Raw genomic sequence first — 27813 nt, 5'->3', positions numbered from 1 at the left:
GTACTAAAAATCAGTAGATTCTGTGATCAACCTAAGAACTTCATGGACTCCAGAAATAAAGTATCTTACAGATTCATACAAAAACCAAGCAGAGACTGAAGCCCCACTGACTGCATAAGGAGTTCAGCTTAGCAGTGAGCTTAGCAGTGTGTAAACAAAGCATTTAGGCAGTTGTGACCTCTCTTACTGTTACTGTTTTGCAATAGAGTTTGATAGAGCCACACATCTGAAAAAAAAAAAAAGGTCTTTATGTCTCTAGTCAAATTTACAGTCCCTATTACTATAAACTCGTATATACATGGTCAGTCAAGAAATACTAGGTCTTCCCACTGAGCTTGTTGGGAATAGTCATTGTTTGCCACCTGTCTGATCCCTGCCTCGAGATTACCTTAATTCCTGATGGCATTCACACTGGCAGTCACACAAACAGAAGATCTTCTTGTGAGCAGAATACAATGCCCAAAAGAACAACTGATCTTCCCCTGATTAGAAGAGATAGTAGGCAATCAAAGCCTTTGCAGTTTCCATGTCTTTGAAATCTGAACTTTGTAATGTGATTGCTCTGTGTGCAATATATTGGTCTTTGTGGGAGTTTCTTGAATCTTCCGAACGGCCTTCTTACTAGAATATTTATTGACCCTTTTTAGTATTCAGGATTTACTTTGGTGTCTGTTGTAGCACTTAAACTTCAGAGAATAGTGAATGCTTCAAGACTACAGACATACTAGACTGTGACTTCCTACAGTGCTGCTGGGAAGAGCTGGCAGCAATGTTCAGCCTGCAAACTAGGAAAGGTGCACCATTAGAAGCAAGTTGGTCCTACCAGACACCAAAAGGAATGGCTTGAGTGTGTCCATTCATCATGCAGATTTGGTTCCAAACAAATGAGTGAGTCAAGCCAATTGAATTCACATCTAAGATATAACAAAATTACTTGAGGCTCTAGCCCAGTTCTGTTCTTCCATAGTTCAGTTCAGTTCTTCCATATTCTGAACAGCAGATGAGTTGAGTGCCACACAGCTTTCTGGTTCTGATTCTTTCCAGCCGTCCCTAGGGACCCATCTGCATAACTCTGAGAGCATTAAGAATGCCCTGTAACTTTTCCCAAGAGTCCAAACCATGATCTCCATACCTGTTACCATGGTGTTGCTTTGTTCTTGGGAAGGGACTGGTATCTTGTTCACACGCAAGCATTACGGGAAAAAAGAAAGCAAGAAACCCAACAAGCAGCCTTTTCTTTAATGGAAGACATGAATGGGCATGTTGTTTATTAAGGCAGTATAGCCAGTTATGCAATATTTTCATTATCTCAGCAACTCAGGGGCAGTCTCTTTGATGTGTTATCTGCCTCCAAGCCCAGCATGGCAGCAAAAAGTGGTGGCATTGATGCACTAAATAATATTGCTGCTATATTATCACCTTGCTTTGTTGAAACAACAGCAGCCACTATAGTGCCTCAGGCACCAGAAGACCAGTGTACAGAGTTATTTTGAACCTTTTCCCATGACCTTTGGAACACGACTATGCAAATGTCAACTAGACTCTTCCTGGCCCACAAAAACTCTTTCCTGTACTCATTCTTCTCAAATGATTTATATCCCAAGGTGTGAGTCTTGGTGTATTTAGTTCTGGGTCATAAATACTCTTGGGCATGGGGTATGCAGTGGGCAGAGGAGCACGTTGTCTGTCAGATTGCTGGTCCCAAACTCCTACACAACCAATGCTTGAGCTGGGAGGGAGGGCTGGGTATGCACCAGATCATGAGAAGCTGGCAAGGACCGTGCCACTCTCTGGAGGCAGGACATGAGAAAAAGGGAAGTGAAGCTCCTCTCCTCTGTGATACCCCTAGCATGCCCATATAGCAGCTGAGAGGAGTTTGACTCTCAGGCACATGTGCAGGGATCACCAGGGAGAGCAGGTAATAATTGCCATCCACACAATGCTGCTGATAAACCCAACAAAACAAGGTCAGCTGTTGTCCCTTCTCCACTGATGAGACACCTGATGCACAAAACAGAAGATCAGAGTTCCCCACTAAACTGAGAACTGAACCCAGTGTCCTCCCTCCCACATTGCTCCAAGTTCTGGAGCTGAGGGTATTACCCAGCAGGCTTGGTCCTACTCCTCCACATAGGGCTGGAGCTGGAGCTGCCAGAGGGTAAAACCACAGAATCACAGAATAGAATGGAATCATTAAGGTTGGAAAAGAACACTAAGATCATCTATGCCAACCATCAACCCATCACCACCATAGCCACTAAACAACGTCCCTCAGTGCCACATCTACACAGTTCTTGAACACGTCCAGGGATGGTGACTCCACCACATCTGTGGGCAGCCTGTTCCAATACCTCACCACTCATTCTGAGGAGAAAATTTTCCTAATATCTTACCTAAACTGCTCTGGCACAATCTTAAAGGAATTTGTCCTATCACTAGTTACCCAGGCTGGAGAGAGCTGTCACCTGCACAAGGTTGGGAAGGTGTAGCAGGAGCAGCAGGATTCCCCAGCTCATTTCCCACTGTGAAAAGCTCATTTCTAGACTCCTTATGTGAGCACTGGGCTTCTCTTCCCATCCTCTGTGCAAGATAACACCACAGCTTTGCAAGTGGTTCTTATTTTATTCCATCCTTAGAAAAGCTCCACCTCTGAGTTCATTCTGGCCCTGGGGCTGTCCTACACTCCAGGAGGCTGTGTGATCTGTGGGATCACAGGGGAGTCCTTCCCCAGGGCATTTTACCCTCTCACAGCCCCAGTCCCAGTCCAGGAAGGCAGCACAGGCAGTAGGAAGGAGGCTGGAAGTGTTTGGGAGCTGCCAGCAGAGGGAGATGCCCAGTCACTTACAGGGACTGCCGAACTCTCAAAATCAGACAGGCTGTGTTTGCAACCTGTAATTACTGTTTCTATATAGGTTTTCCATCCTGCTAATCAGGGGAGGTGCAACATCTCCTCTGACTCTTATCCTTAGGTCATGTATCTTCAATGCAGCTGAGTAATTAAGACTCTTAATCAAGTCAGAAGCATGACAGCACTTGAAGAGTAGCATTTTATACGAACATTTCCAGAACGCTTATCTGAGGTGCCTACGAACACAAGTGCCTTCTAGCCTGAAAAATGTTCTGAAGGCCAGAAAAATGCTTCCTGATTAAAAGCATTCTTTGGGCTTCGTTAGGTTCACATCTTCATCTGTTCTCTGCCTCTTCTTCGTTAAGTACAAATGGATTTTATCTAGGCCACTTGCAGCATCTAATTGGTGTTGGTCCTAGTTTTCTGGTTGGTTTTCTAGAGGACTGGCTTCTAGCAGCCCCAGTACTTTGAAGAATTCAGCATTTATTAATGATGCAGCCAGTTGGCTGTAGGACTTTGGGCTCTCCTTTGCAATGCTGTGAAACCACGGAGAATGGTACTGTGCATAAGCATCACAATTCAAAGCTTCTACATTTGGGCTGGAAAGAGGCAAGCGGTAACTCTCTGGGGTTGGATGCTGAATGTTGTGATTTCTTTTCTGTATTTCTATGCTCGTAAAAGCACCTGGTCAAGTCCAGTGGCACATTGTTAACCCCGTCACACTGTTCTAGGAATTCACATCGGTGGCTAAAATCAGGGTATCAAACCTTGGCAGACTGGCTGCCTGCTTAACAAGCAGACACTGTGCCCATTTGAATCGAGGCACAACTGCTTCTGTTTTCTCCTTGCCTACACCACGTGCCCATCTTCTGACAGGAGCTCCATGTCCCTTATCTTCCAGAAAAATCTAGAGAAGTTACTGCAGGATTTCCTGTGGTAGACAGGCAAGAATTCTGTTGGGAAAAGAGAAGGTGTTCAAGGATAGAAAACCTATGGAAAATGTTTATGCATTAATTAAGATAAAAGTAATGAGGATAAGGGAACCTTGCTGGAAGTTTCCAAAGACTTTGAGAAATACATACAACTTCTAGAGTCTCAGATGTGCAGGGTACGTCTCTGCTGATGAATGAAGCAGTGCCCAGGAACACTACCAGTCCTGCTGAAGTGTTATGACAGGGCCTGGCCTGCTTTTTGTCTGTGCAGACAACAGCCTGGCAGACTTTCCTCGGCACGTCTTCGGCATGCAAACAGCGGGGACCATTCCCTGTGGGCTGTTTGCAGGCAGCCAGACTCAGAAACAGCCCATTCCTCGCCAGCTGGAAGTGTGGAGAAGCATTTTTAATTCAATAGTACAGAGTTCCTGTTAACTATGATAGTAATATACTTTCAAAGGAGCTAATTTTTTAGAGAAAATTATCCCTGGGACAAAGCATTAAATCTTGGTGGGCTGGGTGGTGGACTACCTGTAGCTATCCTAGACCAGCGGCATTGAATTTATGATTTACTGATGTACTTTTTTTAAGACTCACTTTTTGGTCCTCTGGTGTTTTTGTAGGGCTGGGGAGCAGAGTATCATCGCCAAGATGTTACAAGCACACCCTGCTGGATTGAGATCCACCTGCATGGACCATTGCAATGGCTGGATAAGGTTCTGACACAGATGGGCTCACCTCATAACCCCATCTCTTCCGTCTCTTAAGAATCATCTCTAGAATTCCCTTAGGATGGATGCTATTGCAGGCAGTGGCTTATAGGATTTCCAGTGAACAGAAGCTTCTATATGTAGATGTATGCAGATGTAAATATATCTATACATAGTCTACTCTCCTATTTTTTTTTTTCATGCTACGTTTTGTGGTTTCTAGTTATTCTGATGCCAGTACAATAAGCATAGGAATTCAGGTATAGCATATCTGTTCTCAGAATAAGCCAAGATCCTGCAAAAGTGTCAAGCAGTTCCTGTGAGCACCTTCATTCCCCAACCAAGCCAGTAAACGGTGCGAATTCTCAGCACTTTCACATGGATTCAGAAACCTGGCTGTTGCTGTTCCTAGTAGGTGAAATTCACCCTTCTGCAGGCAACAAAAGTCAGATATTGGCACCATTTGTATTCATTTTACATCCTAACTTCAGATCTGAGAGAGGACTTTAAGTGGTGCACAGGACTTAAGCATAGAGAAGACTTTTCTCCAGTGAACTGAAGGATTAAACAGCAATTCCAGTCTGTCTCCATACTGCAAAGCACTGTGGGACCACAGATCCTGTGAGGAGCTGAGACCCCTGGGTTTGGCAGGAGGAGAGAGCCCTTGGGATGCTTTTGGCTCTGGTGCCTTGTCAGAGCATTCTGGACACATCTGAGCAGCCCAATACACTTAACACAGTAGTTTATGGTACTGCTGCACTGAAAAGCAACAAGCTCCTAAACAAAAAAAGAAAATTTGAAGTATATGCCTAGAAGTTTAAAATCTAATTAACTTCCAGTGCTTTTTTTGCAAAGTACATACATACTTACATATGTGTCTGGCATGTAGACTGAATCCTATCCATTATACAGTATTGATGTTGTTTGTTTTGAAGTTAGGACTATCTGTAGTTAGACTACTGTGCTGATACCAAGGGTACGTCTAAAAGGGACTTGAACTGTGATTCAGGAAAAGGAAATGAAGTGTGCATTGAAGAACTGAGAAATGATATCATCATTGAGCTCAGGACAGTCTGCATTGGGAACGGGAAGGCCCATGCTCACAAGGTACAGTGAGGAGGAGGTGAGAGGCAGCCAGGCTGTGCCCTGCTCTGTGCCAGTCCTCGATCTGACTGCAGTGCCCTGGTTTGGCAGAAGGGCTCCTGGCATTTTGTTAATACTATGGATGGTTTCTCATCTTGGATAGAGGCTTCAGCATTCGTGGTGTTGTGGCCTTGCCTGCACAGGATGGTGAGGCAGCATAAGCCATAAGCAAGAGAAGAGTGTGTCTATGTGTAAAGCTTTAACAGTTCCTTGTCTGTGGACCCGTAAGCAGGAGGAATTATGGTCCATACTGTCATCCCCAGAGCCAACCTTTCCAAGTGCTGTTCTTATCTGGTGAGCCATGGGAAACAGTGCTGCATTTTGATGATCCCCTTTACCTTGCTGAAAGGGTAAAGGATTATTTCCCTGCCAGCATAACAGGCCCCTGAAAACTGCTTTGCATTGAAGGTCAACAAGAATGGTAACTTCTCAAATCTCACACACTAGAATTACACTGAGAAAAATATGTTCTACATAATATTTCTTTCCTTCTCACACAGTATCTGGTGCTACACAATTTACTGCTTAATTACAAGAGAATGCGTGAAATCTTCAGGTACATTACATAGGCAAACCAAGTAATATTCACTGGAAATACTTTCTGTGTCTTTTAGATGCTATATAATGCCTGCTATGAGGTGGCAGTTCTGAACAGAGCAGAAGAATGCATGAAACAGAGGAGTTACTTCCTTTAAGCACACCATCAGCTGCCTCCAGCATTGGCAGGGCACAGGAGGACAGATGGTTGTTAAGTTCAAGCAGAATTGCAGGTTTACAGGAAGTTCATACATATGAAGAACTGTATTCTGTCACCATTTGCCATTAACATCATTAGTGTGGAGTAGGAAAAGCATGACCTGTGGCAGTGATTCCAGTACAAAGGTCCCACCCAAATTCCGGACGTGCCATTTACTGCTTAGCAGACTGAAGAAAGATGGGTTTGGAAACAGACCTTCTCAGCTCCCTTGCTCTCCAGTGTCACTATATTTAGCTGTTGGTACCATTGTTTTCAGGGTGTCCATTGTGCCCTTTCCCCAGTTGTGCTTTTCATATTGCTAATCCCTTTATTTAGCAGCAAACGACAGAGAAATCAGCTCCCCTGTCCAGGATCTAGCACTGCTCTTTGTCCTAAATTCTTCTTTGCCTCTTAAGCTGAAACCTGCTCCCCTTCTCACACAAAGAGAAGCCCAGGTGCTGCCGTTGGACATCGCCAGCATTGTCTTTTCTCTCCCAGAGAGAGAAAAGCCCACAGAGAGGTGGCTGTGCTAAAGGTGCACTGCTCTTGGGCAGCTCCAGAACCCAGTTTCCTGCTGATGCTGCAGAGGAAGAAGTGCAGACAGTGAAGAGAAGCGTTCTTTCTGAGGCATCATTCATCTCATCATGAGATCTTTCAGGTGGATCAGATACACTGCACCCTGAGCATTCTTCTGCCTGCCAGCTGTGTGTAAGGGGAACACATGGTCAGAGACAGACTGCTGCACTGGGTGCATCCAAAAGGAGGTGAGGTGAGCCCGTGGGGAGGTGGCCTTACAGTCTGGTAATGATGCCTCCTCAGTGAGTGTCTTTGCTTTTTAAATGCAAGTTGGTAAATTCAGAACAGCTTTTCCTTTCCTGTATTTCTTTTCTCGCAACAGTCCTCACACAGGTAGCCCTTTGGCCTCTATGCAGTCCATGTGTGCATCTTATTAAAGGCTGTCACCTTCACGTGCCCTTCCTCCTAAAGGAAAGAAGCAGGCATTTCTGGAGTGCACTTCTTCTCACCTACTTAAATGCCTACAGTAAGATGAGACAAATCATTTAACTATTTGCTGAAAGACCCTCAGAGTCTTCTCTAGTATGTGAATTAAAAATTAAAAATTCAGGTTTCTGATAATTTACAGCAAGGTACCTTTGTATTTCACTGTAATGCCTCCCCATTTTGGAAGGAGATCTTTTGTGCTCCAAGATCCTCATGAACCCTTCACCCTGTGTATTCAATTTATAGCCTTTAAAGGCATTCATTAATACCCAAGCTTTTCACATGGACTTCCTGAGGGATTTAAAACCACTTACAGGGAGACTGCTTAGCTGAAGGCAGATTTTTTTAAATGTCTTTTGAGTCATCAACGTCAAACCCAAACCCGGTTGAAGGTTTCTGTGGAGAAGTACTATGCATCAGCAGGCAGCGATGGGAGTTTGGTCAGGCTGTGGCATAAAGACCATCCATCATGGTACTCAGACCTCTTGTTTTCTTATTAAGTAGTTGAGAAAAGACTGCCTAATTGCTGCCAGTTCATCTGCAGCACCAGTGTTAATGTGCCGTTCACATCCAGAGGGGACTGACGCAGGTCTTATGCTGCCTGAAGCCATTCCAATGGCACTGCTGCTCTCCTTGTGCCCAAGAGTTGCACTGCAACAGACAATCAATACGATGGCTGGAGCACTCAGAAGTGCAGCACGGGCTTTGCCTCCCTTCAGGTCCCTCCATACAGAGAACTCAGCCAGCAAGCACCGTGTTAAGCCTTCCCACAGCCTGAGCAGCCTCCTTGGAGAGATCTCTGCCTTGAGCAGGGTGTCAGAGTGGGTGTCCCAGAGATCCCTTTTGGTTTACATCGTTCTGTGGCTCTGTGCAGACGTTCAGTGGTAACTGGTTGTCACAGGCAGGAGTTCTCTGTTAGTGGAGACAGTGTCAGGATGAAGCATGTTTATTTACCCTCAGCTATTTCTGCAGGAGTTCAGTGCAGGACAGAGTTGTTATATATTAATGTTTCATGAGTATAAAACCAGCACTGGATACATCTCTCATTGTAAACATCATCCCATCACATAGCTCTTAAAATGGAGCAAATCAGGCATTTGTGACTACAGCTTTGTCTAATCCTTCATCCTTGCTTCTGGCACGCATCCCTGGCTGATAAGTGCTGCAAGTCAAAGTCTCAGCAGTACTGCACAAACCACTGGATATGCAGAGGCTGCTCAGGCAGACATGTCAGCTCCTTGGTTGGATGCAAACTATCAAGGAACTTGATAGGCCTTAGTAGACTTTGAAGGGGTCTCAAGTACATGGCTCTTTATCGACTTCTCTGGTGCTGAAAGCCTGAGTGGGCATTTAGTCTTTGCTCAGTGGAGAGAAATTGCTCAGTGTCTCTCTAGTATTGCACATAATATGCACCAGCATAAGATGCAGCCTTTAGTTTGTGACCATCACCTACTCACGGGAGCTCCAAGAGCGGCCAGGAGTGACCAGAATCCTGCTGCCTGTTTCACCCCAGCTTACTCAGGTATGCTTCATGTTGCATCACCATGCCGGTGCCACACTTACCTGCTAGGGAAGTAAGGCGTAAGTCCAACCAAGAGCACACCTCCACTTGCACCAGAGCTGGTGCTTGTACAGTTTGGTCTCACAGTTGGTGACCTTGCCCGTGGCAGATTGAAACTAGATGATCTTTGAGGTCCTTTTCAACCCAGGCCATTCTATGATTCTATGACAGGTAATGAGGCAGGTCATGTCTCTTCTGAAAGACAAACATAACCACTATGTCCTCCAGTCAACTACTCTTCCAGTATAGCCAATGTGAACATTTGCAGCTAATTGTGAACAGTTTTTAGATCTTCAGTCATAGTGTTTTTATTATCCATGAATGCTGCTATTTTATAGTCCGTGTTAATCTTCAAATAATATTACATATGAATAGCATAGAAAGAAATAGACCAACCAGTTAGTCATTTTAAATACAGACCTCATCAGCAAAGAAAGGCTAGAAGAAAAATTGGTAGTCTGACCCATTGCACTTCCACTGTAGCAAGCACATCGTCTGTTTCAAAGTGATCATTCGATGCTGAGGTGTGTTACATCTTACTGATTCACAGTTATGTCCAAGAGATGCTTTGCAAACAAGAGAGCAAGAGAACAAACATAATGGCAAGCAGAGAGAAGGCGCCTCTAGATATTTTTTTTTACTTATTCAAGCAATTGGAATTCAATTTTTGATTATTTATAATACTTTATAAGTACAAGCTAAGCATATCACAGCATGTTTCTTCAGACAATTCAGTGTTAGCAGTTTAATCTGTCATTTCAGAATCACCTCTGTGATTTAAGTTGTGCTGAGGAGTTAGACAAGAAAGCGAAAAAACAGGCCTTGGTATGGATTGATAGAGCCATAATCCTGCAGGGATGTATGCAGCCAAGGGGTTGTAATGGTGGATTTGAGCGAAGTGTGGGGTTTTTTGTGTGAAGTACTAGCTATCACAGCCTGGTGCAGAAAAGAACTGTGAAATACATAAAGATTTAATGGTACCACTTCTATTCTGCCCTCTCTCTTTTCCATCACAGTCGAGGCAAAACTTCACCACCTAGAAGAAAATAAGTAGCATTCACAGTTAGTGAGATTCTGTAAGAACACAGTGGATCACTGTGTAAATAAAGCTACTTGGACTCTTGCCTCTTGTGAACAAAATATCTCAGAGACGTGCTTAGTTTCAGGAGCCCGAGGCATTGGGGCAGCTCAGTGTCCTCTATCAGCCCCATGCCCTGACACACAAATACCATCACTGCTAATCAAGTGGATGTTCTCCAGCATTCCTCCTGTTGCGTTTGATTTGAGGCATCCTGAAGTCAATGTATTTAGCCTGATGTTTGAACAGCACACTTCTCAACACACTCCATTTTCTTTGGCTGGAACTATTCTATTGTAAAAGGGATTATTCACGTCTTGTGTTTTACTGTTAATAAAGTTATTTCTGATTTAAGAACTCTGCCTTGTTCCTTCCTATTTTCTTATTTGAAAGCGATTGGCTCTGGAAACCTGTAGTCCCCACCTGACAACCGGTGACTTTGGAAACTGAAGCTTTTAGGAAGCCTTTATTTATACAAGACTTATGGATCTTGAGGATCAATGGGATGCCCCAGCAAAATGGGATGCTAATACATAAATGGACTGAAAATGTTAATGACGTAAAATCTGCCTGGTATAAAGTACATGCATCCCTTATTAGCTCTGCTGTGGTAGATTTGAAGATTGAGGAGGGTGGTCCAGCTTATTTTGAGAAGAGGCGACCTGATCAGACAGATTTGCAGTTGTGCAGGTTGAACGAAAAATGTAGGCAAATGTTCTTTGCTATACAAGTCAGGTTTTAATTTTCCTAAAATTCATTATTTATGTCCTACGATAGCAGAAACATGAACAGAAAATGGTCTCAAAATTGTGTTGACACTGCTGGGTCACACACCTCCTGAAAATCCCACCTGACACTGCCCAAACGGGACAGCCCAGCTACCAGCACATTTGATGTCTACACCAGCTTGCAAGGCACTGGTATCACAGACCATTAGAAATACAGGATTGCTGAGATGCACATCTCTCTTCAGCAAGTTGCATTTATTTTGAGATAACTACCTTATTAAACACTGTCTGTTTTAACACACACACAGAATGGCCAGGGTTGGAACGGACCTCAAAGATCATGAAGCTCCAACCTTCCTGCCACCTGCAGGGCCACCAACCTCCACGTTTAATGCTAGACCAGGCTGCCCAGGGCCCCATCCAATCTGGCCTTGAACACCTCCAGGGATAGGGCATCCACAACCTCTGTGGGCAGCCTGTTCCAGCACCTCACCACTCTCTCTGTAAAGAACTTCCCCCTGACATCCAACCTAAATCTTCCCTCCCTCAACTTAAAGTCATTTCCCTTTGTTCTGCCATTACCCACGCTTTCAGAGTTGAATATCATCCTGTGCCCCTTTTCTACCCTCTCCCACCATTTAAGCAAGCACACCAGCTTCAAGATAGCCATGCTCACACTTGGGTAAGTGCTATGTGAAAGCTGGTAAATGCATTCCCTTTTTGAGCTTTTGTGGGTGTGTGTCCATCTGTCTGTTATGAGTGTTGTATCTCAGCTATGGGCTGAACATGAGGACAAAAACTATTAGTAGGTTCTTACCTGCCAGGCTGCAGCAGGACAGGCTGTGCCCCAAGGCATACTGAATTCAGCTACCATGTAGGTAATGTAAGCCTGCCATAAAACTAGGAACTGCAAATGTCCACGGCCCGCAGTGCCTCTGCCCCTGCCCAAACAAAATATTAAGGGGGAAAACAGAAATGTAAGCACTTTGTTAGACCTCAGTTGGCTTGAGAGGGGATGTGATAAACGTTTATTAATATCTAAAAGGAGGTGGGAAGCTAATTAATGATGCATGTTCTTCATGGTGTGTAGCGATAGGACAAGGATTAACAGCCTAAGACTTGAACATTGGAAGATCTGCATTAACATGCAGAAGAACTTCTTTATGTTGAAGGTGACAGAGCACTGGAACAGGTTGTTCAGGGAGGTTGTGGACTCTCCTATGGAGAGAGTCAAGACCTGCCTGGGCAACCACCTGTGTGACCTATTGCAGGGTACCTGCTTTGGCAGGGGGTTGGACTCGATGATCTCTTAGGTCCCTTCCAATTCGGCTGCAATTCTGTGAGAAGAACAGATATAAGGTATCATTGCGCTCAACAAAATGTGTTTAGTTGGTTTTCAGAAAGATACCAAAGTTGGGTGAAAGTGGAGAAGCCAACATTTTAACTGCTTGTTTCAGTGGTACATGATTAACAAAAGCTTGTCCAGACATGGCTGTTTCAACCAGATTTACTGCCACCTTCATTTATAACTTACCTTGGATCTGAAACCTAATAAAATCAAATTGAACAGTGCACATCTACGCTATACTAAATAACTGCACTACACCAGATAAAAGGTAGCTGGGCTCTACAAGCATTTGCAAAATAGGCCTACACAGCTTACTATTGTTAAGACATTCAGGCACTGCATTACGTTCTGATTTTCAGATGCATGTGCACTTCAAAGTTTAAGGAAGGCACGTGAAAATTTTTTCCATGAGAAACTGACATAAATAATTGCTGTGAAATCAACATCAGATATCTCATCTACAGTTATCAAAACAAAACAATCATCTAAAAACAAATTTCATCCTAGAAAGCTACTTGTCCCTATAGTAGTATAGATTCAGCTTTCCTTTTGTGGTTGTTTTCCACTTCACACTTCTGTTCCCAGTGAAAACACAGGTCCACTGCTCAGTGGGCAGTACACCTACAGGCAAAGGATGTAGAAGAGGCTGAAATACTTACTTGGTTCTTCTTGTCTCTTGGTTTTTCCTGGTAAAGCTTGTCCTCTACACTCCCTGGTCTGCAAGCCCCATAGCAGTGTATGTGAAGCAGAATCCATAAGAGAAAACAGTCTAGGAATGCTTATACTATTCAAGACATGCACAAATCCGTGAGACCAGATGAGATGCCACCAAGGATGCTGCAGGAGCTGGCCAGTATCACTGCATGGCCTCACTCTTATCACTGTGACCTTTCTGAAATGATCGGGGGAGGTTTGTTACCATAAGACAAAGGAAGATTACACTCATCTTCAAGAAGGGAAAGAAGAATCCAGGAAACTACAAGATGCTGTCTCACATCATTTCCTGAAAAGGGCAGATTCTCCTCAAGGCTATTTCCAAGCCCATATGTGATAGGACTGTGAGTGAACAGCAATTATACACAGGTAAATGACAGCAGACCAGCTGTCTGCCATCCACAATGCAACACCTCACTCTCCAAGCAAGAGAGGGAACAAACAGTGTGCATCTTGACTTCTGCAAGGTCTTTGAAATGACACCCCGTAATCACCTAGTCAAACTGCTTATATATGGACCGGATAAACGGTGCTAAACTGCATAGTGATATGAGTGACATGTCCATGTGTGGTTTTAAAAAGCTCTGAAGGTGCTTGAACACCACTGACAGAAGCTGCAAAAATTCCTGGAGGTGTTCAAAACCCAAGTGGGTGAGGAGGCCACTCCAGGTCCAACTTACCTAATTCCACTATAGGTTTTAAAGTGGCTTATACCTTTCATTCCAAAAGATCCCATGTTTGACAAACTTATAAATATGCAAAAATGAGAAAAAACCCACAACCTAAACTACATCTTAAATGGCCCTCCTTATTAGATTATTAATACTGGGTTGGTTTAGATGCAAGAAGAATGCTCCTTTCTTCAGAAAAAGGCTTCTACTGGTGGTACAGCACATCTTCCTATCTGCAGAGGCAAGCGTATTACATAAAACAGAGGGTGTTTTTCTCATTCTGTTAGTGAAAAGGAAACTTGAGCACTTTTTTCCAAGTATTAGTTCCTAAGAAATGCAGAGAAAAGTGTAGAAGAAAGTAAAAAAATCCATGATTAAAAAGAATACAGATACAACTGCAATGAAAAAAAGAAAGTCACAAGTAAGGACTCCAACTACTACAAGACTATATGCAGCAATATTTTTAAAGTTGAAAGTGTGGTGCCTCCAAAAATATAATATATATGGTACAATGAATGTAACATAATGAAGAATTAATTGGTTTTGAACAGACGCAGAGGGACACCACCAGCTAAAATTTCTGAAATCATTTCATTACAATCACTTGTTCATCCAGTAAAAGCAAATGCTCTTAGAGCACCTTTTACATCGTATCTTTCTTGAGAAATAATTGAAACAAATTCCTTGAGAATTTAATAATGGCAAATAATGTGATAAAACCAGAAATGGGAGAGCAGCAGAGGAAAAATAACTATCAGTGAAACTGGCAGAGGCCAAGTTGGGTACCTGGGACTACTTCATTTTTCAGAAGCGTCCAGACAGAGCTGTTGGCCTAAATGCTTTCCTAAGATGACCATCTAAAACAACACAACAAGTGCTTCCTTGTAATGGGCTGAAATTATACATTTTCACAAACACGCTAAAATAACCTTAGAGTGAGAACACAACAGTTTTCACATCACCTAGCCAGAGCTAGCCATTTTAATACAGAAAATAAACACAAAGCAACATACAAATGTAACCAAACAACAACAAACAAAAGAAATAAAATAAAACACAGATTTACTCAAACACTTATTGGTCCAGAACTGCTGGTACAAAATTTTTGGATCTCTTTTTGTAGAGAACGACTTACACAATGCTGAATACAAAAATCCCTACTGAACAGTTTTTATACATACAAAAGCACAGCTTATAAAAACCCATAAGACTGACAAACACTCCTGAACAGGTATCATTCAGCGGATCAAACTGCTGCAGTATCAAAGATGTACTTCAATAAGCACCTCCACCACTCAGATAGCTTCAACTAGGAAATAAGGGTTAATACAAAACTTGGGATTCACTACTTAAATAAGGTGTTTGGATTCTTAACCAAATCAACTGCAAGACTGGCTGAAAACCTGAGAAGTCCAGCACTTGAGCTGATTAGCTATCGGTTGTCTTACTACCATAATTTTAACTATACTTTTTTGGAAGAGAAAGGACAACAAATGCACAATCCCATCTGACATTTTGGAGGCATTTGCTGTTAAAAACCTTAAGCATTTGAGTTAAAAGCTTTAACTTGCTCACAAATGAGGATGTGTTACAAGTTGGTCCTCCAAAATAACTTCACAAAACAAGGTCCAACTCTCCACTGCATACACTGCATCTCTGACTCTTCTCCAAAGCACTTTTCTATCTCTCCTATTCGGAGATTTTGAACACACATTCCTTTACATGCTTTGCACAGACAGTGAAGCATTTCAAACCTACTCAACTTGCATATAATGAATACAAAGCAGGAGGATCACCTGATTTACGCTTTTCTGAGCCACTGGTTGACTTCTTGATGGCATGTTGTCTTTAGCCTTTAGTGCAGGATTATACTGGATATAAGCTTCTCATATCCCTGAGGAATTGCTGTTAAGTCATGCCACAGGACTGGCTCAAATTGGACTTTATTTCACAACTTCCATAGAAAGTAACTGACTTCCTTCAATGATTGTCATCAAAGAGTGACTTGTTTAACAGTAAATCTTCATATAGAAAAATGTTAATTTAGTGGAAGACTTTGGTAGGAAAAGGGTGTACAGCTGAACATTACTGATACAAACAAGTTTCCATTAAAAAGAAAAATCAAACCAAGTTTTAAAAAGAATCAAAAAATACTCCTCCAAATTTGCTCACAAGTTTGCAGACACCCAAGCAGCTCAAAACGTCAAAGTGCAAACAAGAACCAAGTAAAATACATGACAGCAGCTTTACTTTTCCTTTAAACATTTACATTTTTTATATTTGAAGAAAATATACATCTGTTTCTCCTTCAGTACCAGACTCATCTGCAGGTGATGATCTGTTCTCATTACCCAGGTGCTCCTTGAAACTGCTGCTGCCGTTGTTCCAAAGCCTGCTGACTTAACAGCTGCTGTTGTTTCTGTAGAAACTGCACTACTTCTGGACTTCTGAGCAGGGACTGCAAGGCAAGAAAGCAGACTTGACTTTAAAGGAATCAGAGAATTGAAATATCAACCTTTGTGATGAATTACAAAACACAAAAAAGTCAGAAGATGAGAGTACCTAAAACTGTTTGCATCTTACCCTCTAACCTAGAATGGGAAAGGCAAATAGGAGCTGGTTAAATAAACACAACTGAAGAAATTCCACTGCTAATCGTGATGCCGATTATCACTGGACATGAGATTTTAAGAATCAACTCCCTTTAAGCCAGCTTACAGAAATTTGCTGAAACAAGTGGAAAGAGAGGAACAAGCCTAAAGCTGCAGATGGATACTTGCAAAGAGCACTGCTCAACCCTTTCCAAACAGTTACAGCCTGCCTTCCAACCAATGAACATTGTTCATTCTCATTCCTGCAAGGCGGCAACACAAGTGTTTGTAAGGCCAAATGGCAAATCAAGTTTGGAAGTGATCCAAAATATAAAGCAGGAAAAGGGTTATTTTTCAGTTGAATTAATCCCCTAGGCTGGCTGTTCATTGAACATGATGGACATCTCACTGCATCAGGTACTGCGACCCTGCAACTCAGATTTACAGTTAAAGGGACCAGCAGTTTCCAGGTAAGGGCAGAGAACTTCATGCTATTACAAAGCGATTCTGCAGAGGCTACAGCTGAAAACAACAATTCTTCAGACAACTTAAACCTCCAAGTGCACCAAATAGGTAAGATTACTAACAACAACTGTCTCACCTAACAGATGTGCAGCCTGCTTCTGCATAGCTTATGTTAGTTTTTTCAAGTTACTTCACTGCACAGGGTAGTTCTGTTTTACAGCATTTCAATGAATTCTTCCCCATTCTACTACCCTGACTGCTGCAGCCTCTGATGCAAAACACCAGTAGTGTGTGACACAAAACACCCGCTACTGATGGAGAAAATTAGTCTGTATACTTAAGATTTCTCTGATGTTTCTTTAAAGTTTCTGAACGAGGGCTGCAGGAATTCTAAAACTGCTCTGCACTGCTAACAGGGAGCAGGCAGACAGTTCTACTAGCTTCTGGAAGGAGACTGTAAGAAAACCAATGAAGTAGAAAGAATTGCAATAACAAAGCCCAAACAATAGTTAAGTACTGAGTTATTCCCCTTCATTAGGGGCAATTCTTTAAGAAGACTTACAGAAACAACACAAGTGTTTCAAAACATAACCTATGCCATGCGTGCACTCTACGTGTAATACAGCAATACAGCATGCTCAGTTTGTTCTACCAACAAACAGTATGCAATTTTGAGAGTGATACACTAAGCCTACCAAACTCACAACAGCAGAGTTTGCAGAACAGTGTAGGGACTCTTCAAGTTTATCTGAAACTTTACAGTAAAGGTGGGTTAACCAATTAAAACTTACTTAGTACAACAAAAAAAACCTCAACTTCAGTTACCAAAGCAACAATCAATAAATTCAGTAACCTTTGCATTCCATGCAGCAGCACAGACACCTGAACTGCAACATATTTCAAATCTGAAAATATGCACATGCATCACTGAACTGACTTTATCCTTCACAAAGGGTGACAGCAAAACAGTGCTACACCACCTTTGTGTATCTGAGTTCCTCTAAGACAACACAACTTACCAGTCTCTTTTTATTCAGTACTTGTTCTAAAAGAGTTGGTCTTGCTGGGCGATCTCCAATGGAGCCTGTTCTCTGTTTTGAGGCAGAAACTGAACCTTCAACACAATCCTGAGCATTAAAGACAAAACAAAATAGAGAAGTGAGTCTGGTATCATACATTTACTTTTTACTGCTAAAGAATCTTAAGAGTAAAGAATCTGCTCATCTTATTGATCTGCAGAGGAAAACAGCAACAGAACGCAACTGTATTTATTCAACATCTGATCTCTTTTCCTTTCCACATTATCTTCACTGTTCCATCAGCCACAGAGAATGCTCCAGCAATACAGATGAGCTAGTCTTCTAAACTTCAAAACAAACCAAGTTAGGTATTTAAAAACATTTCATGTTGTACTGAGGGACATGGTTTAGAGGGAAATACTGTTGATAGGCAGGCAGCTGGACTGGATGATCTTGAAGGTCTACCTTCCAACCTTGGGGATTCTATGATCCTAAGTTACTATGGTTAGTTCACATCCTGAATTTGACTGTGTTTCTTGTAAGTGAAATTATTCACAACACTTCAGTCTTGTTTGTGTAAGTGAATTACGTTTAGCATTTGCACTTGGGTGGAAGTGACAGTTTTTTTAATAGCAAAACAAAACATACTTCAGTATATTAGCATGGACCTGTCAAAGCCACATGCAAGAAACAATAAAATTTACATACTTTTCATTTGCATTTTTATCCTGTTCCTTGTACAACCACCACTTACAAATTAGAGCTACATTCTATGAAGACATTCTATGACGTTCTACAGAGAAAATATTCATGCTTTGGAAAATTTCAGTCATGTTAACCTTAAGCAGATCACATTCACAACTTAGGACATCTTTTTTGGCTTTCTATTACTTCTCTCCTCCTGCCCAACACCCTTCTCATCCTTACAAATCTCTGTCAATACCTCCTTTCTACCTGAAAAGTTTAAGTTCAGAACAAAACAATAATCTAACCCAACTGTCTTTCACTTCAATCCTGTCCGCAAAGGTGAGAATTAAAACCTCTATTAAGAATCTGACTCCAGAGGTGCTTGTTAAGGCCAAAAAAATATACTACCAGTGCAACAAAACAGTGCACCAAGTTTAGCACTAACACAAAATCATAGAATGGTTTGAGTTGGAAGGGACCTTTAAGATCATCTAGTTCCAACCCCATAGCATGGACATTTCCCCCTAGACCAGATTGCTCAAAGCCCCATCCAGCCTGGCCTTGAATGCTTCCAGGGAGGGGGCATCCACAGCCTCACTGGGCAACCTGTTCCACTGTCTTAACATCCTCCCAGTAAAGAATCTCTTCCTAATATCTAGTCTAAATCTACCCTCTCCCAATTTAAAGCCATTTCCCCTTGTCTCGTGACCACATGTCCTTATAAGAAGTTCTGCTATCCTGCTTTCTTCTACAGGTTTAGGCCTTGAAATTATTACATTCCAAACAACTGGGGAGAAACAAGCCCTCTGTTTCCCAACATACAGCAATCACTACTGTATACCACAGACCAAAAAAACCTTAACCCACTGTTACATGTGGGTTAAGCTCAAATTGTATACCTCTCCCACACTGCCTCCTGAGTTACAGAAAGCATTTGCATTGCCACTTTGTGGCCTGATCATGCCGAATCATTAGGAAAGGAGTAATAAAGCTGTACCAGTATGAAAACCCAGAATTCACCTGCATCCTGGTAACTGCATGCAACAGTTGTTTTTTCCTCTCAACTAAGAAGTAGAATCACAGAACGGCTTGGGTTGGAAGCAAACTCAAAGTTCATCACGTTCCAACCCCTGTGCTGCAGGCAGGCTTGCCAGCTACTAAATTGAGCACTAGATCAGGCTGCCCAATGTGCAACCCAACCCAGCAGTGATCACCTCCAGGGATGGGGCACCCACAGCCTGTCTGGGCAGCTGTGCCAGCACTTTACCACCCTATCAGTGAAGGGTTGATATCTAATTTAACTCTCCCACTCTTTAGCTTAAAGTTGTCTCCCCGTGTCTTATCGCTAAGCATCCATGTAAAAACTTAATTTCCCCTCCCGCTCATTAGGTCTCCTTAAGGCTGCAAAGATGCCTCCCTGGAACCTCCTGCCTCGCAGGCTGAGTAGCAACTTGGGAGCTGGAGACGCTTCACAGAACGGCAAAGGGGAAGCAGACAGAAGCACATGAGTTCCCGCTGCAAAACAAACGCTGCGGACGAGGCACAAAGCAGGCAGCGCTGGCTGTGCCGCTTTTCCACCCCGCAGCCCAGCGGCCCCCCGCCTCACCTCAGCCCTGGGGCCGCCCCCCGCGTTGGCCGCCGCGGCCCCGCCGCCGCCCAGGGCCTGGTCGCTCTTCTTGCGCTTGTACTTGTCCTTGTACATCTTGTTGCGGTGCCGCTTGCACATCCACGGCTTGCGCTGCTTCGCCACCTGCGTGGTGGTCTCGCTGCAGCCCTGGTAGGTGCAGCTCTTGCAGCCGCCGCCCGCCGCCGCCGCCTCGCCGCTGGAGGCCGCCGCCTGCTCCTCCTCCTCCAGCTCCTCGGGGCTGGCCGTGCTCTCGCCGCCCGCCGCTGCCGCCGCCGTTTCCTCCTCCCCCGCTTCGGCCTCGCCGTCGCCGGGGCCCAGCTCGTAGAACAGCATCAGGCCGCCCGCGGCGGACGGCGGCAGCGGCGCATCGGCGCCCGGCAGCACTCCGCCTCCCGCCGCCGCCGCCTCCTCCTCGCCGCCGCACGGCTGCATCACGAGCAGCGCCAGCTGCGGCGGCGAGGAGGAGGAGGAGGCGGACGAGGAGGCGGAGGACGGGGGAGCGGCGGCGGGGCTGGCCCGCAGGACGCCGGTCAGCGAGCCCGCCGCGCCCGACGGCGCCTCAGCCCGCAGCTGCCCTAGCGCGCAGGCGCCGCCGCCCCGCGCTCTCCGCGCATGCACGCCGGGGCCGCCTGCGTGGCGCCATCTTGTTCGCCAGTGGAAGGGCTCCTTGCTGGCGGGGCTTCTGGGTAGCGTCCTGGAGTATTATCTTGCTGCTCTCGGGTGAAGAACCTCCTCTCAGCGCTGTCGCAGCAGTTGGTGTGCTCTGGGCTTATCAGTTTCTTGTCTTGCTGCAGGCCTTGCTAGCATGCGTGTGGAAATGGGTGTCCTGATGAGGATCTGCATGTGCACCGTCCCTTGACTGCTTGTAGCCCTGCTCGCTGGCCACTGCCAGCGGGAGAGGGGTACTGAAAGATGTTGCTGTGTTGCCACTTTGCCTCCTTATGAATCACAGAATCATGGAGTGGCTTGGGTTGGAAGGGACCCCAATGATTGTGAAGCTCCAACCCCCCTGCCACAGGCAGGGCCAACAACTTCCAAATTTAATACTACGCCAGGCTGCCCAGGGCCCCATCCAACTTGGCCTTGAACACCTCCAGGGATGGGGCATCCACAACCTCTTTGGGCAACCCGTTCCAGCACCTCACCACTCTCTCTGTGAAAAACTTCTCCTCGACGTCCAATCTAAACCTTCCCTCCTTGAGCTTAAAACCATTCCCCTGTGTCCTATCACCCAAGTGAAAGATTGATTCCCCTCCTTTTTACAATCCCTACTGGGAGGCTGCAGTGTGGTGTCCTCACAGCCTTCTCCAGGCTGAACAAGCCCAGCTCCCTCAGCCTGTCTTCTTAGGGGAGGTGCTCCAGCCCTCTGATCATCTTTGTGGCTCTCCTCTGGACCCTATCCAACAGCTTCACATCTTTTCTGTGTTTTGGGCCCCAGACCTGGATGCAGTACTCCAGATGGGGCTTATATAGGTTGCTTTGTTTGGCAATAGGGATTAGTATGTTAGTTTAAGAACCAGTACATGAGCAAAACGAATCCATAAGTGATAGTCTAAAACTTTCCACTTCACCTTTAGGGGATGAACAGTCTTGTTTTTCCTCAATAATTTTGCACAAGGGACATAATAGAATACTTTTATCTTCTGCCTCAATGATTTTGCCTCATGAGAAGCACTGGAGTCACAATAGTGTATTTCTGTCTTTTTCCTTAAAACGTGCAAGGACATTTTCCTTCAGTTCCGCATACAGTGTTTAAAAAGTAGCTCACCATGGCCTAATAAGCAATGGGAATCTTCCAAACTGGGGAAAAGTGGATGGAAGTGGGTCAAAGGCTTCAGTGATGAAGCTGATGGTGAAAAGGAGGAAGAAGCAGGTGGGCACTTGATCACCGTAGATATCACTGAGCATGCCCAAAGGAACATTAGCATGTATCTATAAGACCACGAAAAAGAATGAATATGTATGCCAGTGTACTGCATCTGTACGTCTTAACGGTTTAAATATAGAACCTGAACTCTGGAAAGGCATGCTTGCCTGTCAGGTCACCTGGTACATATCATGAGGAATAGAGGAATGCTGTTTTCTAACACCACATTGGAGTTAGAGAGTCTTCTTCCCAGATTTCAGATGACAGGGCATCATGAAAACGAGGTAGAATGGCCACCATTCTACTACTTGCAACTTCCAGCTTTCTTATCTTTTCTGTCATTGGTTTGGGCATGGATTATCACTTTAGCTCACTTCGGCATTACTTGTGGATGCTTTTAGCTATTACAAGACTCATCTGAGCAGCTGAGACCACGTTCACCCAATTTGTACCTTTACAAATATTTTCTAAGTAAACTACTTTAGTATGACTGGACAGCTGGAGCACCTCTCCTATGAAGAAAGGCTGAGGGAATTGGATTTGTTTAGCTTGGAGAAGGTGCCTGGGAGACCTCATTGCAGCCCTGCAGTTCTTGGAGCTTCCAGGCAGTCAGGGTACTGACTCTTACATGATCTGATAGTGACAGGACAAAGGGGAACGGCTTTAAACTAAAAGAGGGAGAAATTAATTTAGATGTTAGCAAGAAACTCTTTACTCAGAGGGCCAGGTGGCACAACTGCCCAGAGAAGCTATGGGTGCCCCATCCCTGGAGGCATTCAAAGCCAGGTTGGATGAGGCCCTGGGCACTCTGAGCTGCTGGGTGGCACTGCCCATGGCAGGGGGTTGGAGCTCAATGATTTTTAAGGTCTTTTCCAACTTAAGCCTATTCTATGGAATTTACATTACTTATGGAATGTAAATAAACCCTGTATCATTTATTTCAGCCACTTTTTAATTCCTCAGTCCTGTCTTCTTTTTTTTTCTTTTTTTCCTGGAGTGAAATTGAATTAAACCTATCCAAAAAAAAAAAAAAAAAAAAAAAAAGTAATTATTTTTTCAACCTTTCATTTTCCTTCTCTGCCATCTTTCTGTGCTACAGGTGCTGAATTTTCCTAACTTCCACAGACAAGTCCCACTGACTGTCATCTCAGTGATCATCGCTATTTACTCCCCTTTCTTTTTTCTTTTCTCTCCACGAGTTCTAGCCTTACTCATTGTACACAGAAGTTCATCTCATATTAAAGAAACCATGCTGATCCCATGATCCCATTTGTTCTTTGGTAATTGCCACAGCTGTCATTAAGACAAATGATTATGCCATTTACAGTTGTAGCCATTCACTTTCAACCTTGACCATGCCTAAGACACCTCTCCCTCATCTGTCAAAACAGCTAATGACTCAGACAAATTACAATGAGCTGAGTACTCTATCCTCATCTCCTTTGACCTGCCAATCATCTTTACAATTAGCAAGATGACTCCCTGCTCTACTGTTTAAACTAATATTGGTGACTATTTCTTTTTGTCAATGGAGACACTTCCCCCACACCTGCTTCACAGTGCCTTTCGTTTCTGCCACAGCCACTCCTCACAAGACCTCCTTTGCGACTCTCAGCCTTATATCTGCACTAGTAGTTAAGCATGTAACTATAACATACAGCTTTAACATTCTGCCTTTTATCTCTTTAGATGGTGAGCTCAGAATAGAGGGTATCAGTAAATATTTGGAGGGTTTGTTTGTTTCTTTTTTTTGCATTGTAGCTCAATTGAAGTCGTTTTTGTTTATTCTTTTGAGTTTGAATACAGCTTGAAAGAATGCCTACTTAAAATTCTAAGTATCCCTGACATGAATTAAAATAAATTCAAAAGTAATAATGAATCCAAAATAAAAGCATTTTTCTCCACCCACACTCACTTCACACATCCACACAATAATTAAAATGCAAATGAGAAGTTGGAGGCTGGTACCGATGATATTCAAGAAAAAAGTGCCACTGCTTTTTTCAAACCCCACTGAGACAGCTAGATTTTGGCTCAGGCCAGTAAGACCAGCAGATTTAAACAGCTCGAGGCTAAAGGAGAAAACCATTTCCAGTGCAAAGGTTTCCATGCAAATGCTCTTCTAGAAAAGCCCTGTCTTTTTGAATGAGCTGGATTCTGCCTCAGACACCCCAGTAACACCTGGGGATCTCATTGGAGAGTGTTTCTAGAAGCACGTTTCCATTCCCGTGTTCTCTTTTTCCTCATCTGAGGGAAAAAATAAATCAGAAAACTAACAGTGCCTTACAAAAATACCGAGGGGGTTAATTAATTAGCAAATTGATTTCATATTTAGGAAGCGTGTTATTGAACTGCTATATAAGGTATTAACCAATTCTCATTACTACAGGACCTTGCCCTTTGCTTGCTTGAGGGCATAGAAACATAAACAGAAAATAAATTTGGAACCACTAACAAATTAAGCCCTTCTTAAAAAACTGCAGTGGTGTGGGTTGTTTTTTGGTTTTTTTTTTTCCTTTTTTTCCCTGCCTGGTTTTCTGAGTGAGAGAAACATTGTGATGGAAAACAAATGAAGCAAAGTATTCTTTAGCTCTTGAGGAAGGAAGGTCATGTTTTACAAATTTTATAACTGTTTTATACATCACTGCTGGCCAACCAGGAGCAGCTGCATCATGTTTTGCCTTCACACGTACGGTTAAGAGGAGATGCCAAATTTTTGCTGTCTCTGTTTCATCTGTGTAATAGTTCATTTTAATGTTGTAGCTCCCAGTGCCAGTTCTAAATACACAGTCTTTAATTGTCTCAGGAAACTACATGTATTAAAAAAAAATAAAAATAAATTAAAAAAAAACCATAAAATTTAGGAGAATAATCAACAAATCTAGTTTTTGAGGTAGCCAGTGCTGCCTGAAACCAATGACAAGCAGACAGAAGTAAGATTTATTCCAACGATTAAACACCTATTTAAAAAATACAAGGTGTCAACATACCAAGTTTTCAGTGACTGAAGAGCCTGAGCTGTCCCGTTTACAGGCCAAAATAGTACTAAGGAGTTTAGCTGCAGTAAAACTTTCAAATTTGGGAAGTCGTGTCTCCATTTTCGTGAGTGGTGGTATGAATACTGTTCACTCAATTGCTGCATATTTTACACTGAAGTGCATTTGCCTTTATCTTGCAGAGCACAGGCTACATTAAGAACTTCAGTGAGAAGAGGGACTATGAAATTCATGCATCCAGTGGTGTGATGGCCCTACAAATAAAATATAATCTAAATGCAAATTATCTTGTAACCTTATTGCTCGGTTATAAAATGAAAAGGTCAAATCAAGGGGAGCACTTGGATTTTTAAAACAGCTTTGAAAGGTACTTGAAACATACAGGGGAACGAGGACTGGTGGAGAATCTGAGAAGTAATTATTTTTAAAGCACTTCTCTTTAGAAGCACTTCATTTGATCATCAAAATGCAAGAATATAGGTAACAGAGATTTTCTTTCTTTATTGTACCTCTTAGTGCTTAGCAATCCCCCCATTTATTCCTCCCACCTGCTCTTGGATTCCAGTTATACTGCACAGTGGTACAGTCACGGAAAGACACAAAAGCCTCAGCAACTTCAAAACAGATATTCCCTCAAAGGAAGGCGAGGTGCAGAGTGATCAATATGTTCGCTGATACTAATTTTGAGGCAGCGATGACTTCTAAATCTTTCTATCAGTAGCAAAATAAATGTTGCTGCGATTGTCAGTTTGTTAAAACTTGGTTTTCAAGTAAGTCTACAAAAGTTTAATTTCAATTTTATCAAATGCTGTAAATATTGCTTTCGACACTATTCAAGTGTTTGTTTCCCAACAATAGCAGAAAGTCAGAAGCATATCTGTCTTTCTGAATTATACATTAATTTATCTTCGCAAATGATTGAAATAAATAAATAACCCCAACTATGTGAACAGAAATTTGGTTTGAATTATATAGTGGTTGTAATGCGTGTATGGCTGATATAAAATGGCCATCAGAAATGGATTTCTTTCCCCACACCCTTCTCATTTTCTGTCTTTACCTTTCTCTCATGACAGCAGATAAATAAGTCTGCTGAAATCAAGTCTCCCCTTTCATTTATTTACTTTTAATTAAATGTAAATTAACCAGCTTATCTATCACAGAATCACAAGACGGTTGATATTGTCAGGGACTTCTGGAGAACATGTGGCTAGACCCCTGCTCCAGCAGGGACATCCAGAGCCCAGAGCCACGTCCAGTTGGCTTTGGAAGGTCCCCAAGAAGGAGCTCCCACAGCCTTTGGGCAGCCTGTGCCAGAGCTCCATCACAGCACAGAAGTGCTCCTGGTATTCAGAGAGATCATCCTGTTCTCCAGTTTGTACCCATGGCCTCTGGTCTTGCTACTGGGCATCACTAACAGAGCCTGGCCATCCTCTTGGCACCCTCCATTTGGCCATTTATAGACATTGATGAGATCCTCCTGGGCCTTCTCTTCTCCAGGTGAACAGTCCCAGCTCTCTCACCCTTTCTTCACAGGAGAGGCTCTCCAGGACCTGATCGTGGTAGCTGTCCACTGGGCTCTCTCCAGCGTGTCCAAGTCTCTCTTATACATGGGAACCTAGAACTGGACACAGCACTCCAGGTGTGGCCTCACCAGTGCTGAGCAGAGGGGAAAGATCGCTTGTCTCGATCTGCTGGCAAGGGCACAGTGCAGTGCTAACTCAAGGTATAGCAAATAGTTTTACGTGTTTTGAGCATTGGCTCTCATCCTCTTCACAATCACACCTTATCCAGTGACATCATTTTTGGCAGTACATACATTTGTGAACAAATATTTTCAAGGTTGAAGTAGACGAAGAGCAGAATTTCATCCAAAAAAATCTCTGATAACCACCTTGAGAACTTGCTAAGAATTGCAACCATTTCCATCAAACCAGGCACTCGTACATTAGATTCACAAAAAATTTCCCACTGGTTTTATGTTGTTGTTGCTTTCTTTTTTACTGCAGTAATAAAAAATGTTTATTAACAAATAAGTTTTGTTGCTTCTATACATTAACTATGTTATATATTTTATGTGCAGCCCAAGGCAATTCCTCTATGCTCAATGAGGCCCAGGAAAGCCAAAAGCTTGAACACCCATGATTTAGGGTATGCCTTGAATCTCTTACAGGAATCTATTAGACCCTATGAGCTCAACAGCTTTAATTACTGCAACATTTCTAAATTGCAGAGCAGTATTTTGCTGATAATGTTTTCAGTTGCTGAGGCCGACCTGATTTAGAGGCCATTTTATTAGTCTAGATGAGTTCCGCTTGCTGTGAATGGATGGGAGATTATTGCTTTTAGCACACAAGCAAATCAGTTTCATTCTGCATACTTTCCTGCCCTTCAGAATCAGCATCCCTGAATGTTTTCATATCCATAGGATTTAAAGCAGGTATTATTTTGGTAGAAGTCAGTATCTGCTAATTCTATTTAGAATCATAGAATCACAGAATCACCAAGGTTGGAAAAGACCTCCGAGATCATCCAGTCCAATCACCCAGCTACCAATACTTCCCCACCACACCATGGCCCTCAGTACAACATCTGAATGGCTCTTGAACACCTCCCTCTCAATCTAAATCGTTTAATGACATGCAGGAAAATCTCTGTGTAGCCAAGAAAGAGTGGATAACTGAGAAGAAAATTACAGTAGTAAATGTATGCATAGTCACTCTGCTTAATGAAGCAGTAAACAAAAATAATGGGATACTTGAACAAAAATAAGAACAAATAAATACAATATGCTCAATTTTTACAGCGTGAAACATTATCTTCCACTACAAACAGGGAGAGCCTCACTTATTAAGAAAGTTTAAAACTAGAGGGAAGCAAAGCTCTAGATAAGAGAAGCAATCCTCTACTGGCAGAAGATACATCTGATCAGCTGCACTGTCCATTGCTAACATCTGCAACTGACAAGTGTAAGAAACACATATCTGTATCTGAATTTCAGCATCTTTTCTTTTTATAACGTTTGGTAATGTTAATAACATTGTTTTTTACATTCATACTGATATAGTTTTATGATCTAAAAGAGTCACA

At 43.1% G+C, this 27813-nt stretch overlaps 2 protein-coding genes across 2 annotated transcripts in view; one reads left to right on the top strand and one right to left on the bottom strand.

Annotated features, from left to right (window-relative positions):
• The window catches only part of SMAD9 (SMAD family member 9), a 41224-nt gene extending 30857 nt beyond the window's left edge, over positions 1–10367 (top strand). Inside the window, exon 8 of the mRNA XM_042867778.1 lies at positions 4404–10367. Within this exon, the coding sequence (XP_042723712.1) occupies positions 4404–4547 (144 nt within the window). The 3' untranslated portion in view covers positions 4548–10367. The remainder of the gene's footprint in view (positions 1–4403) is intronic.
• Positions 10368–14421: 4054 nt separating this feature from the next.
• Positions 14422–20474, bottom strand: LOC122178348 (regulatory factor X associated protein). The gene is given in 4 exon segments (XM_042868480.1): positions 14422–15929; positions 17547–17654; positions 19840–20438; positions 20441–20474. Coding segments are annotated over 4 exon segments (852 nt in total). The 3' UTR covers positions 14422–15818.
• Positions 20475–27813: the final 7339 nt, after the last annotated feature.

This window comes from Lagopus leucura, unplaced genomic scaffold (assembly GCF_019238085.1).
Source record: "Lagopus leucura isolate 7727_CA_CO unplaced genomic scaffold, USGS_WTPT01 Super-Scaffold_100001, whole genome shotgun sequence".
Lineage (NCBI taxonomy): Eukaryota > Metazoa > Chordata > Aves > Galliformes > Phasianidae > Lagopus > Lagopus leucura.
This window is presented reverse-complemented; position numbering and strand designations above follow the sequence as displayed.